Source organism: Globicephala melas, chromosome 1 (assembly GCF_963455315.2).
Source record: "Globicephala melas chromosome 1, mGloMel1.2, whole genome shotgun sequence".
In the NCBI taxonomy this organism is placed as follows: domain Eukaryota; kingdom Metazoa; phylum Chordata; class Mammalia; order Artiodactyla; family Delphinidae; genus Globicephala; species Globicephala melas.
Genome location: NC_083314.1, coordinates 132,114,201 through 132,127,978, shown reverse-complemented (window position 1 = coordinate 132,127,978; position 13,778 = coordinate 132,114,201). Strand labels below are relative to the sequence as shown.

Sequence of the window (13,778 nt, the reverse complement as noted above, 5' to 3'; positions counted from 1 at the left end):
TAGACTAAAAAATATTTGTGTGTATATATAGAGGTATCCTAAGAATAATATGCTCATAAGCTGTTAGAACTAAAAGGACACAAATAAAATTTGCCCCTTTGATTCTTTAACAGAAGAAGAAATGGAGGTGTTATAACTTGCCCAAGGTCACACAGGTAGTTAAGAGCAGAGCTGAGACTAGAGCTGGGACTAGCCTAGTGATGTTTAGCACTTACTGCTTTTATCATGTGACTCCTTAGCCTTTCATATTCCAAATGCTAAAGCTAGGTTGTAAAGTAACATATTTTCTTCTAGTATTAAATTTCTAGAAGTAGATATAAATTCCTGATTAAATCTCCTTTCTGGGTAGTGTATGTGCAGATTTGATTATTCTGTCTCTGAAAATATTTCAACAACTAACTGAATTGGGAACTGTCTCACATTTGATGTTTTGTTTTGGCATTTAGGTTTTCCTAGAACATTAGTTCAGGCCGAAGCCTTGGACAAAATATGTGACCTGGACCTAGTGATCACTTTGAACATTCCATTTGAGACGCTCAAAGATCGTCTCAGCCGACGCTGGATTCACCCTCCTAGTGGGAGGGTATATAACCTGGACTTCAACCCGCCTCATGTACATGTAAGAATATACAAAATACTTTCGCATATTGACAAGAAAGGTAAAACATTTCAGTTGAAAAGCAGGGGAACGATATGAATAGGCTGTTCCAAAAAGAGCAATATATATAGCCAGCAAATATTTTTAAATTCTCATTAACTAGTAGTGAAGGGATGTAAATTAACGTTTACAACATTTATTGCTGGTTGGGATCTGGGAAAATGATACTCTTACCTGTATTAGGTATATGAAATATTAACAGTCTTTTAGAAGAGCAACTGAGCAACCTACATTAAAACTTCTAAATACATATTTCACTCAATCCACTTCTGGGAGTACAGTCTATGGAAATGTAAGCACTTTCAGGTCAGGTCATGTACATGATGAGGCTTATTTCCATGTTGTTTGTAGTGGGAAAAATAAAACAAAACTTGAAAACAGAACAAATATTCATCTATGTGGATGATTAAATAAATTTGAGAATATCCACATTTTGGAAAATCATGTATAAGGTTAAAAAAAAAAGAGACATAGTAGTATATTCTTTGGCCCGGAGAAATATTTCTCCTGGGTATTGTTGAATGAGAAAAACAAATAGCAGAATGATTACATTTTTCTAAAACCATGACCGCCCTTCTTCTTCTTTTTTTTTTTTTTTTTTGGCTTGCGCTGCACGGCTTGTGGGATCTTAGTTCCCCAAACAGAGATTGAATCCACCCCTCAGCAGTGAAAGCACAGAGTCCTAACCACTGGACTGCCAGGGAATTCCCTATGACCACCGTTCTTTATGTATATCTGTTTACGTGTCTGTAAGCGCTCTCTAGCTTCATAGGAGTAGTGATAAAGATATAAAGGAACTATCCTAGGCTGGCCAATAGTTGAGGCTGGGACAGAATAAGGAACAGGGTTAGAGTGAGTGGGGTCATGTGAGTGGTGGGAGTGCGGAGGAGGGACTAGGCAGGACTAAAGGCATGAAAGATTGCCCTTAAGAAGAAGTTCAAAATATAACATCTATGCATCTGCATAAGATTAAATACATGTAAAGGTATATGTTTAAAGAAACTTTTGACAAATTCATTTAAAGAGTAACTGTTCTTTCTGTTAAAGACATGAATTAGTTCAATCTGATAATTCTTCAGTTATTTGGTGGTAGATACTATTACTTGTTCTTATCCAAATGTGGAAGGGGTGGCTATTGTGTCTTATTGGGTTCATGTTTATGGAATAGGCTAGACTTGAATATAGATAGAGTCAGTAATAACTATAGAAAACTACTTCAAGGGGTTAAGTATGCCTTCCTAGCTCTGTAAGTCTTCGTTAAGTCCTGATGAGTCTTTTTCATTTGGGCTAAGCACTGGTCTCCTTTTCAAGTTTTCTTTTTAAAATGTAAGTAGTTCTGGAAGTCCTTTATTAGAACCCTTCCTCCATTCCATCCCCAAAAGCTAGTATGGGGAAAAAAATGTATAGGGAGGAAAATAGGGTTCTGAACATGCATTGGAGTCTAACACAAAAGCTTCATATTTTGGCTCTGCCTAGACCTGCTGATGCAGACTCTCCCAAAATTTGAGAAGCTTGAACACTGAGTTGCTTTCCAAAGACTGGGTATCCCTAAGAGAACACCTGCAATTACAGTGCTATTTCCAAAGATAGCAGTAAAAGTGCCGCTCTGGCCTAAGTCAACCAGCTGTTGTGGCCAAGCTGCCCCAGGAGAGATGCTGATGTCCTATTCTGCTCTTTCTGGAAGCAGTTGTTGTTATCTCCTGATACTCTGAAGCCCCAGAAATGGCTTCTGAACTTTGCAGCAGTAAGTAAAATAAAAGAGAGGGAACTATAGGTGACGTACAGCTTTCTCCCATGCCCATGTCTCATGTTTTGTTAGGGAAACAGCCCTGGAATACCCATGTGATAATTGTGGCTCACCAGTAAATCCTAAGTGTAAGTTAGGTACCTAAGGCCCTGAGCTATAATAAAATTTTAGTGCAATTCAAACTTACAGCCGGTTTCAGACTATCCCGTTGAGTTGCCTGAGCCTTTCGATTCTGCTTTAGCCTACCTTTTTTTTTACTGTTCATCACAAAACTTTAATATTGTCAAACTAAGACAAACATCCAGGAAGCAAGTATCTTTTGAATTCTAAGACAGTCCTAAGTGAAAACTCTGCTCCTAATACAAAATTTAACAATGAACCAGGCTGTCATTTAGCTTCTTTACAAATAAACAGGATACTCAGGTGAAAAATAGACTACTGTTGATAGCAATCAGTATTACAACAAAAGGAGATGAGTTTCCTGTAGTTTCCAGGTGTCTTCATGATTAAAATAAATGACTCCTTCAGGCACATGAAATCCCAGTTTTAGTTTTTCTCCTGCTCTAGGATCCTTCCCCATGTTGCTGTCTCCCAGGAAGCCATGGTAAGGCTGTCTCTCCAGCAGGCTGTGGGTTGTTGGCCTTGGAGGACACGCATTCATCTCTCCCCATGGTGTCCCGAATGTTCTGCTCCTGGGGCTTGGTCAGCTGCTGGGGCTTATCCGTAGGAAGATGCAACTCTTGTGGCATCTCTGCCTCAGCCTCATGGAATAGCAGCTTACCCTGAAGGGTGTGTAGCAGGTGGAGGAAGGTCTGGTGCCTCTGCAGCTTGTACTGCTCCTGCCCTGCCTGCTGCTTCAGGGTTCCAAGTTCCTGATATAGCTGTTCAAGCTCCTGCTGAGTTCCTATCTGACGCTCCCTCACCTCTGAAGACACCACTGCCAGATGCTGCAGACGCTTCTCCTGTTGTAGCTGCCACTGCTTCTGGACTCTTCTGAGTTTTTCCATGGCCATTTGCTTCTTGGCCTGGAGTTGTTCAAGGGCCTCCTGGAGCTTGGCCTGCTTCCTTTGGGCCTCCTCCACCTTGGGCAGTGCCTGGGTCAGGGAACTTGTGATGGCCTCCACGTGCTCTTGGTAGGTGGCCTTCAGCTCTTTCCATTGCTCTTTGACTTCAGTTGCCTTCTGCCGGCTCGTGTCTTCAGAAGCCAAGGGGTTCAGGTCCTGGGCAGTGCCTTCCTGAACCGAGAAAGTCTACGGGAAGTCTGCTACTTGAAGCTGGCTGCAGAGGAGCTTGTCTTTCTTCCGGGAGTCCATCACAAACTCACCCAGGATCTGCACGGGCAGTTCTGCCTCCTCCTGAAGACCTATAGGCTCCAGGATGTCTGCCACCTTGGCCAGGGCCTCTCGGGCAGCAGCCTCCGCCTTAGTCTCTGCCGCCTCCATCTTTCCCCAAGCCACGCTTCAGCTCTAGCCTACCTTTTGACAGATTTATTTCTTGTTACTCTCTCCCCTGGTAGGCAATTCTCATGTGTCCATTTTGCTATTTGTAAGTAGGTGGTATGACTCCTGAAGTTAAAATATATTGAAAATCATATTTTCTCAAATTGCAGTTTTTCAGTTCTCAGAATGTTTGTTCCTGATTTTCATGGGTATAATGACTCATGCCTATTCTCCCTTCAGATGCCATTATTTAATTTAGTAAAATAACCTGAGCAAGTTTAATCTCAGAAGAGCTACGTGACTCTTTGAAAGCTAGCAGAGACAGGACTGAAATACCTCCTCCTCAATGAAGTGTTTTCCCTAAGGAAACTCTTTGGTTCTTTGAGATATTTATTTTCCGTATTATGAACTCAAGCTTTGGAAAGGCAGCTAGTTTTAGGAATATTTAGAGGGCTAGAGTGACATTGTCTAATGGCTGTTTGGTGTTGGGGGAGACAGCATGGAATTTGGAACTGTGAGTTGAAGGTCTCATTTATCAGAACCACTGGAACATGTTTGGAAAGACCTGAGAAGTTAATAAAGATTTAACGTCAGCTCTTATGAAAACAGCTTAACATATTGTTATGAACGCTATTTCTTTTTCAACTACCTTCACCATTACTATTGTACCCCAGGCCTAAATCATCACGGGGTAGGAATCAAAGGTGAATATATGGTTTTGCCCAGGAAAGTTTTATTTCACCTGTGGAATAACCCAACCGTTGGCCATACTAACTGGTTTCTCTGGTATTTGTAGGGGATCGATGACATCACTGGTGAACCATTGGTACAGCAGGAGGATGACAAACCTGAAGCAGTTGCTGCCAGACTAAGACAGTACAAGGATGTGGCAAAACCAGTCATTGAATTATACAAGTGAGTGTGCTTCAGTGTTTCCATGGCAGGTGGCCAGCCAGCAAGGTGTGGCTCTTCATGGGAAGGACATTGGGCTGCAGTGGGGTAGTATTTCTTTAAGCTTGATAAACCCAAAAGGCCCAGTACCTGTCAGATGAAAGGCAGATGAAATGCTGGCATTGTACGTGGGAGAGAATGCCTAGTACTTTTATGCTGAGACTCTTATAAGGACCAAAACCTGATCATCTCTGTCTGCTTGACTGTAAAACTGCATCTAGACTTTTCATTTTTCTCTTAAGGGACTGAAATAATGACTTACATTTTGATACTCCCATATGTAAATATCTGACTTGGATAGAAGATTAGAAGAGACTTTGGGCCCCCACATGTCTGGAGGGTGTTTAAACAAAGAAGAGCTAAAACTACAGACTGCAAATTCACATGGCCCCAGAGGCCAGGCACTTACTGGAAATGAGTGTCAAAGCTGGTGGGGGCCTTGTCAAGCTGGGCTGTTGAGTGACAGTTGAACTGGACAGCTTCCTCTGTTTCTCCAGCCAGTTATCACCCCAGGGACACTCAGGCTCAGTGTGACCAGTGATCCCTGTTTTTCAAGAAGAGCAGAAATCAGGCTCTCTCTGTGGAAGAAAATCCCAATTTTTATTATTTTATTTTATTTTTTTATTTTTTTACACAACAGTTACAGCTTTATTGATAGGGTATAGCCATTATGCAAAATTCAGCCATCATTATACAACCTCATTTCCCATCTAAAATAAATGCGAATATATTTTACTTTAAATGGGGCGTACTGGCAAAGTGCCAAGAATTAAAGACTAACTTTAAAGTCCTAATTTCATACTTCAAATATCACAAAAAGCAGTGATTCCCAAAACCATGAAAGCATAATGAAATAACTACACAGAGAAAAAGGACATTTAACTCATTTCATGCTTTCTTAATTTTATATAGTGAAAACGGACATATTTATAACTTCAGCATACTTCATAAAATCATTATGCATCAGAAACAAATATTTACAGAGAACATTTAACTTAAATTTCATAGTTGCTTATAAAAAGGCACTTGAAAGATTGACCTGTATAAAGAAATGAGTCTTGTCAAGAGATGGTAAACTATAAATATAAAATATACCACAACGTTAAAAACCTCATAGTGTTCTGTAGGAAAATCTCTAAAGATAACTTAATCTTTCGGGGTAAAAAAGTATTTAGCATTACAGATTTAAAATGCAAATTTTATATATGAATTCAATAAGGAATACATTTAAACCCTACATTGCCACATAATCATCATCTATTTTGTGGAAAACAATAAAAATTACGTACTTTATGAACATGTGTACATCAAAACCAAAAGGTTAATTTTTACTTTTTCCTTTATTGGCAACTTTGATGCATTTTTTAGGTTTTGGTTCCCAGAGCGCGTTTTTTACAAATCTTGAAGCCACCCCGCATCCAGCTTGCCAGCGTCTTTCTCATCTGTTATGTCCTTGACTCTGTTCATGTATACTCCGATTCTTTCTAATTCTTGCTTTACTGGATGTTCCTTAGGATTGATTCCCTGAGTTGCCAAATAAACCCAAAATACTGAATGTAATGTGTAAGTAGAAACTAAATCCACTTTTCGCTCGTTCAAATGGGTCCAACTTCTGCAACAACGCAACTCATTTCTAGACACAGACGTCACGGTCTTCAGCGTCTCATCCACAGCACCAGTGGAATTCTCAAACGTTGATAAATACCATGACTTTCTACAGGATAGTCTTCATTAATTTCTTCGCCTGCCATTATGACCAACTCGCGGGCCTTCCACTCCTGCCTACCTGAAAGCAGTCAGCGGCGGTGACATCAGTGGTGCACCGTCTCTCCCCAGTTTTTATATTGGCAACAAGTTAAAAAAATTTTAACCGCATGGAAGCCAAACAAACCCTATAAGTGGACTGCATTCGGGACAGCAGTGTACAGCCTCTGCTATAATCAGTTTCTGACCTTGCACCCCCCGAATAAGTTAGCAACCCTGTAGATATGACGTTGCTGATCATATTATTAGGACACCTCTTGTATTTCGTGATCTATTGTTGTAAGTAATAAAGGTTTTAGAGTAGCAAGGATTGTCAGTGATTTGCTTTTTAATGGATATATTGAGGCAGATTTGGGGTTGTCCCTATAATGTTATTCTTGGATATGTTTTTATTTATTTTTTTAAGGTTTTTTTTGTTTTTTGATGTGGACCATTTTTAAAGTCTTTATTGACTTTGTTACAATATTGCTTCTGTTTTACGTTTTGGTTTTTGTGCCCCAAAGCATGTGGGATCTTAGCTCCCCGACCAGGGATCAAACCTGCACCCCCCTGCATTGGAAGGCGAAGTCTTAACCCCTGGACCACCAGGGAAGTCCCCTTTAATATGGTTTTTTTTTTTTTTTTTTTTTTTTTTTGCGGTACACGGGCCTCTCACTGTTGTGGCCTCTCCCGTTGCAGAGCACAGGCTCCGGACGCACAGGCTCAGCGGCCATGGCTCACGGGCCCAGCCACTCTGCAGCATGTGGGATCTTCCCGGACCGGGGCACGAACCCGTGTCCCCTGCATCAGCAGGCAGACTCTCAACCACTGCGCCACCAGGGAAGCCCCCCTTTAATATGTTTTTAAAGGGGAGAAGAAAAGATGGCACGATGGTCAGCTTGCCAGAATTACTAGGGGTGTTGATACATTTGTAGGGGCTGTTTTGGCGCTCAGTGATGTGTGATATAGACAATGAGGTTGTGCTTACATTATGCCCAGGATCTTCTGCTCTAATATCATGTCAAAAGGAAACCTAAAATGCTTTGTATGTTGGACTTTGTTTTTCAGGAGCCGAGGAGTACTCCACCAATTTTCTGGAACGGAGACTAACAAAATCTGGCCCTATGTTTACACACTTTTCTCGAACAAGATCGCACCTATTCAGTCCAAAGAAGCCTACTGAGCCCTCCAGTGGAAGAACCAGGAAGATATGGTCATCCATTCAATTGTATGTGTAGTGTTGGTGCCATGTCCCAATTAGCAGCTAGCTGAGATAGCTTGCAGCATCTTTTCTAGTTTAACTGGTGAACTGCTATGAAAACTAATGAATAGAAAGAGTTAATGAAGAGGCTCTTCTCTGCCTTTCTAAAAGAGGGGCTACCTGCACATGTTTAAGATGTCCCTGCACATGTCTCAAGTCCTTCACAAGAAAGCAAGCAAGTACAGGCTGGATTTCCAGTGGTGTATAACCCAAGCTCTAGCTGATTTTCGACAGCCATGTTGTTGCCATAGCGGCCTTTTCACACGTGATGGTGGTGGTCCCTGGTTCTCCCCAGCCCCCAAAGGCTGTTGAACCATAGCACCAGGAGGCCTGAGAATGCCAAGGGCTGTAGCTGCCTTTGTCCCAGGTTCTCTGGTATGTGTCCTCCTGGTGACAGTGGGATTGAAGCTAAGCTCTCAGTGGTTGCTTCTTTGGCCTTGAGTCAGTCTCCACAATTCATTTTTTCTCTTAGGAATGACACCTTCTCTCTGCATCCATACTCCATAGAATCTCTCCTTTCCAGTCATCCTGGAATGAAAGGATTTGGCTTTTACTACTTTTATTAGACATCTGTTTTCTCCCTTCCTAGACTATTAAGTAATACAGATTGTTACTGCTTTTATCCCTCTCAAATTCCTTTCTAAGAGCTGAGAGCTAGGGGACTGTGTTGAATCTCTTTATGCACTAGGAACTGAGCTATGTGGAGGGTCTATTTAAACTGCTGGTCTGACTCTCATGGGTTGACACTGCTCCTTTCTTTTATTGTGGCAAAATAAAACCCTCAGAGTCTTTAGGGAACCCTGAAAAACTGGCAAATATTCACCTCCATAAATGTTAAAAGATCATATCATATCTTATGTATGGAAGTAAATAAGACCATATGGAATTACTGGACTAAATGAATAGTTTAGCTTTTTAGTCAAGACAAAAAAAATGTATTTTGAAAATGCTGCTAAATATTGATGCTGACAGTGTTTTTCTCCTGTGAGTGACCCAAGCATATTATAAATAGTTGGTGAAGGGAATGGAGCCTGTGGCGTTGAGGAAAACGTTGCACTAGCCATGCCTAGACTGATGATGACAGGTTTACGATTATGGGATTTGACAAAAATTGTAATTTTTTATTCTATTCCAAAGATGCTTTCTATAGGGTGGCCATTAAGTCTAGAGATATAGATCATACCATTTTGTCATTCACTGAAATGTAGTATCAGTAAACCATTTATTTAAGGATTTGCCTGGTTTCCAGACTTGGTGGCCATCTTTTATAATTCTTGCTCTCCTCTGGGAAGGACAATGAAATTTATTCCTGTTGCCTTAAAAATAGATATTCCTCTTCATGCATCGTGACTGTCCCCAGGGAGGGTCCTTTACTATTCCTGGGAGTGACTTTTGTCTAACTCTTCATACTGGTGAGAAAACAAAAGAAGCCTATTTCAGCATAGGTGGTGTTGAAACACATTATTTATCTTCCGAAGATGCCGCAGTGAATCCACAGTCAATTCACTGACCAGTGGATTCTGTATGGTAGCCGTACATCTTCCTTACAAATACTGCCCCCCACTCTTGCCAATCTCTCTCCCTTTGTCCCTTCATGTGAATGTTCTTTGGCTACCTTAGTGGAAACACAGACCAGTTTCCTCCTTATCCTCTGAATCAAAGTGAAAGAAGATTATTTACTTTTTAGGTTTATGCATTTAAAATGCCCAGTTCAGGTATTTGAAACATCAGTGCATGACAGTGACTTTTTAGAAGACTTGTGTTTGAATGCCAGTTGATAGGGACAGGGTGAAAATCAGACATGCAGATACAGCTCAGGTTTCCTGGGGAATCGGGCAAAGAAAAACAAGTCTGCTATGAGGAAAATTGCTTCTGCCATAGAGACAATTTCCACAAAGTGGGAAGAGTAGAAAGTTAAGGTTATTATATGGATCATTCAGAAGAGGAAAGTGTGTGCTTTTTTGGAAGCAGAAAAATCTTCAGACCTCTTTCTTCACTTCTTTCAATGTTTAGCAGATGTTCCAGTGTAACCACTGGCTTTGGAGTTTTTCAAAGAGGCATGGGAAACGGCCTAGGTGACCCCTGATTCCATATACTCTGCTCCTCCATCCTTCCCTCCCTTCTCCCTTCCAGCAAAATAGATGCTTAGTGCCAGTGTCAGAACCACTCAGTGTGTCTCAACGCTGTGCTGTTTCTGAGGTTGCCCTGCAGTTGAGGGCAATCACCTTTGCTAGGTGAGGCCAATAAAAGCCAAACACTGTTTCTGTGGGCTTTGAAAGATGATACTTGTTTCATGTTCAGTGGCCTAAAAAATCTGTTTCTGGTTTTCTTCAACAAAGTCTAGTTTTTCCTTCAGTGATTTTGTAAAAAAAATAAAATTTTCTTGAAAATATTTTGACAAAGGTCAAATTAAAGGGATATCGTTCTTTAGTTTTCCTTCTACTGCCACACATGAGGTTCCATTACAGTTAGGCAAAAAGAGTAGTTTGGCTGGTTTCTAAGATTCCTACGCGGCCCCACCTTTTGTGACTCTAGCCAGCTCTGCGTTCAGTTTGCTTTCCACTATCCTGACCGGCTTCCCGCTTACTTGGAACTTGAAAATATTGCCGTGTTTAATACACTCTAACACTAAAGCAAGCATATAATAGGTACCATTTATCGAAGGCCTACTGAGTGCTATGTACAGTTTTAGGACCTTTACAAACATCTCATTTACTCTTTCCAGCATCCTTTGAGATAGGCACGATTCCATGTTTATAAACAAAGAAGGCGAGGGTCAGAAAAGTAAAGCATCTTGCCCTGGCTCCTGCTGCCTGCGCACAGTGTAGTCAGGACTCAAAGCCAGGTTTTCCTGACTCTGCTCCTGGATGTTAACTACCTGCGTCCTGTCCCAAGCAAGGCAGGGCACTGAGCTGCTTGGTTTTGCTTATATTTCCAGGTGGCCTCATGTCAAAAATAGCAGAGTTCACTATGGTGACATTCAGCTCTGTATGGGACTGTTCCCTTTTTTTGTTGTTTGTTTTTTGACTTTTGCTTAAGCAAAGGAAGCTGCTAGAGGAGAGTCTGAGCCCTTGATCCTCCATAACTACTCATTTGTAAATAAAGTGAAAGGCTGTCAAAGTAGACCTGGGTCCAGGCTAATCTGTGGCAGAGGCAAGCTCAAGGTCTTCACCTACCCTTTCAGTGTCCATGGCATTGTGCCCCTGAAGGGACCTTTATGCCTGAGCCACCCCAGCCGTGGTGCTCACACACAGGCCTGGACTCCTGCGAATTCACAGATACTACTCCCTTTGCTTCCCTGACATCAGAACAAATCCCTCCCTCACTCCCACCCCGAGACAAGGCCCTGATAGTAACTGATCTTCCCTAAAGGGCTAGCAGATGAACAGATGGTGACTGAGCCCCTAATATAGGGTCATCCTTGACTTTCATACTATCTTCCCTGTATGACATTACACATGAACATGATCCTGAATGCCACATCCACACCTTTGTCCGCCCTCTGATGTGGTGGCAGTGCTTGTCATGCACAGTTCTGGCAGAAATGGGCTATTGGCTTCCTGTCTCCCCTTCCTCCCACAGGGTCACTTCTGGCATCCTCCAGCAGCCCAGCTTCACCCAGGCTGTGCCCCTCTCTTCGGTAGGGAAGGGAAAAAGGTAAGAATAGGCATCGGTGACAGAGGATTCTTGGGAGAGAGGTGATGCTGTGGCCTTTTCTGCCATTACTAGGTTGTTGACAGGATAAATTTAGATAGAAAGATGCCTATATAAACCCATAAATAGGGTTTTTGTAAAATTTAGTTCACTGGGACCTGAGTTCAATATCTGACTTTGGCTCTTTGTTTAAAGAGGTCTTACCATCTGCTGGGGGTGGGGAGTGTCTTTGCCCAAATCATAAAGTCAGCAGATTTCCAAATATATGAAGGTATCAGCATATTCTTGGTAGTTACTGTTTATTGGTCCTCGGTGCTAAGTGTACTGCATCCATCGTGTAATTAAATCCTCCACAATGACCCTACGTAATAGATAGTATTATCTCAGTGATCTTGCCTCCTTGGATTTAAAAACTGAAATAATCCTGTCTACTTAACCTTTTCCTTTACCTATAGGGATTAATCAGGAAACTCAAAAAGGCCTTTTTTGTACGTTTCTGTAGTTTGAGCTCCCTGTTCTCATGAATAGGTAAAACAATATATTTGCTCCCACCTGGAATCCTTGCTTTTGGCTCTGGTGCTGAGACAGGAAATGGGCACTGGGTGGGTCCTGGTGGTAGTTGCACACTGTATGTACAGAGGGCATGTGTCTCATCTGTACTCTGCTGGGTCACAGGATCTCGGGAGGCATTCGTATCTACCTGATGAATTTCATTTCTTTTCATTTAATAGACGCTACCTTTTCTCACTGCAGTAGTTTTACCAGAAAGGCAATTCTGGTAAATAAGACAGAGGTGTATTCGTAGTATGAATTGCTTTCTCTCTATTCTCCTCCATTCTCAGTACTCCTTGTCTATTTGGTGTTTCAAAAGAAGAACCCAGTAGCAGAGACTTCTTTTAATAAGGGAATGTGGTCTGGTCATAAGTTATCGTCCCTTTCCATAAATAACTGACCCAGTCTGGTTTCCAGATGAAAAGTGTGCAAGACCCAGGTGTCGGGGAACCATGAAGCTGTACTTCAACTATGAGGAAAAATCTGCTTCCTGCATCTGTTGAGACATAATTGCAAGTGTTGAGAAATGCCGTACCTTATCTTTTAACAAATTGCACAGTTCTTGCCAAAATAAATGCCATTATCTGTATGCTTCAGGGAATTCCCTAAATTGGTGTGTGTGTGTGTGTGTGTGTGTGTGTGTGTGTGAGAGAGAGAGAGAGAGAGAGAGAGAGAGAGAGAATATTCATTCCTTCTTTGGTGATAATTAGGCTATTCCAGAAAGCACAGTGTTAATTCTTGAAATTCCTGTTTAAACACATGTCAAAGAGCAGCGCACCTTAAAGATTCTCCCTGGGGTTGATGTGTGTCTAACTTCGTTTCATAAAACCTTTCTCTTCTTCATTTAAAGCTTTGGATATAAAGTCAGAAATGTGTTAAATAAAAACAATGTTTTGTGTTTAATTTAGAGAAGAATAAAGGGAAGAAAAACAAAAACTCAGTCTTTATGTAAGCTACAGGGTGTCAGGGCTTAGAGGGCTTTTCTAGTTTTATGAGAATTTATACTACTGATTTTTATATGTTCTTGTTTTTGAGATGCATAGATCTCGGGAAATTGTTGAGTTACAGAGACATTTCACTATGATCCCTCTCGAGCTTAAATCAGTTCTCTAACCTAATGACAACTCGTCTCTGGTTTACTGTCCTGTGAGATGTCAGCTCCATTTTCCCAGAAGTCACGTGTTTACGATGAGTCAGTGCTTTTCCTCAGTGTGAAAGTCGTCGGCCCTCTTGATTTCGGTGTATGTGCTTAATTCAAAGATTCTAAACCTGTAGTCTAATCTGTACATGCTCTCTTAACTGTTAATTGTGTTATTGATTTTATCTTGCTTGAAGATTGATTCATACTTTTTAATTTGATAGAAATAAAGTTTTTTTTTTTTCCGCTTATAACTAGTGAGTTCCTTTAACATTTCTGTAGCTTTTTACACTTGGGAAAATACACATCTTCACAGAGATTCTCATTTATGCCACTGTGCAGCCACCCCCTCGTCAACAGTGTTTTCTACAATTTGTAGATGGGGAAAACAAGGAACATGGTGTTCGCTGGATAAGGTGACAGTTGGTGGCAGAGTGAGACCCTGAAACCAAGAGTTATGACCCCCAGTCTCATATTCTTGTCTGTTCATCATGTTGCCTTACTTTGTTTACCCTCAAGCTCCTTATTTTCCAGCACTTTATTAACATATTTTCATGGACCTTCTTTTTTTTTTTTTTTGCGGTACACGGGCCTCTCACTGTTGTGGCCTCTCCCATTGTGGAGAACAGGCTCTG

General features: G+C 41.3%; 1 protein-coding gene and 2 pseudogenes across 3 annotated transcripts in view; 1 reads left to right on the top strand and 2 right to left on the bottom strand.

The window, feature by feature from the left end:
- Positions 1 to 13,387, top strand: part of AK4 (adenylate kinase 4) — a 77,699-nt gene extending 64,312 nt beyond the window's left edge. For all 3 annotated transcript variants that reach the window (XM_060304718.1, XM_030865855.2, XM_030865854.2), the window contains 3 exons: positions 447 to 619; positions 4,641 to 4,759; positions 7,607 to 13,387. In XM_060304718.1, coding sequence (XP_060160701.1) covers positions 447 to 619; positions 4,641 to 4,759; positions 7,607 to 7,721 — 407 coding nt within the window. In that variant the 3' untranslated portion in view covers positions 7,722 to 13,387. The remainder of the gene's footprint in view (positions 1 to 446; positions 620 to 4,640; positions 4,760 to 7,606) is intronic.
- LOC115858226 (ZW10 interactor pseudogene) lies at positions 2,969 to 3,847 on the bottom strand (annotated as a pseudogene).
- LOC115858228 (nuclear nucleic acid-binding protein C1D pseudogene) lies at positions 6,117 to 6,546 on the bottom strand (annotated as a pseudogene).
- Positions 13,388 to 13,778: the final 391 nt, after the last annotated feature.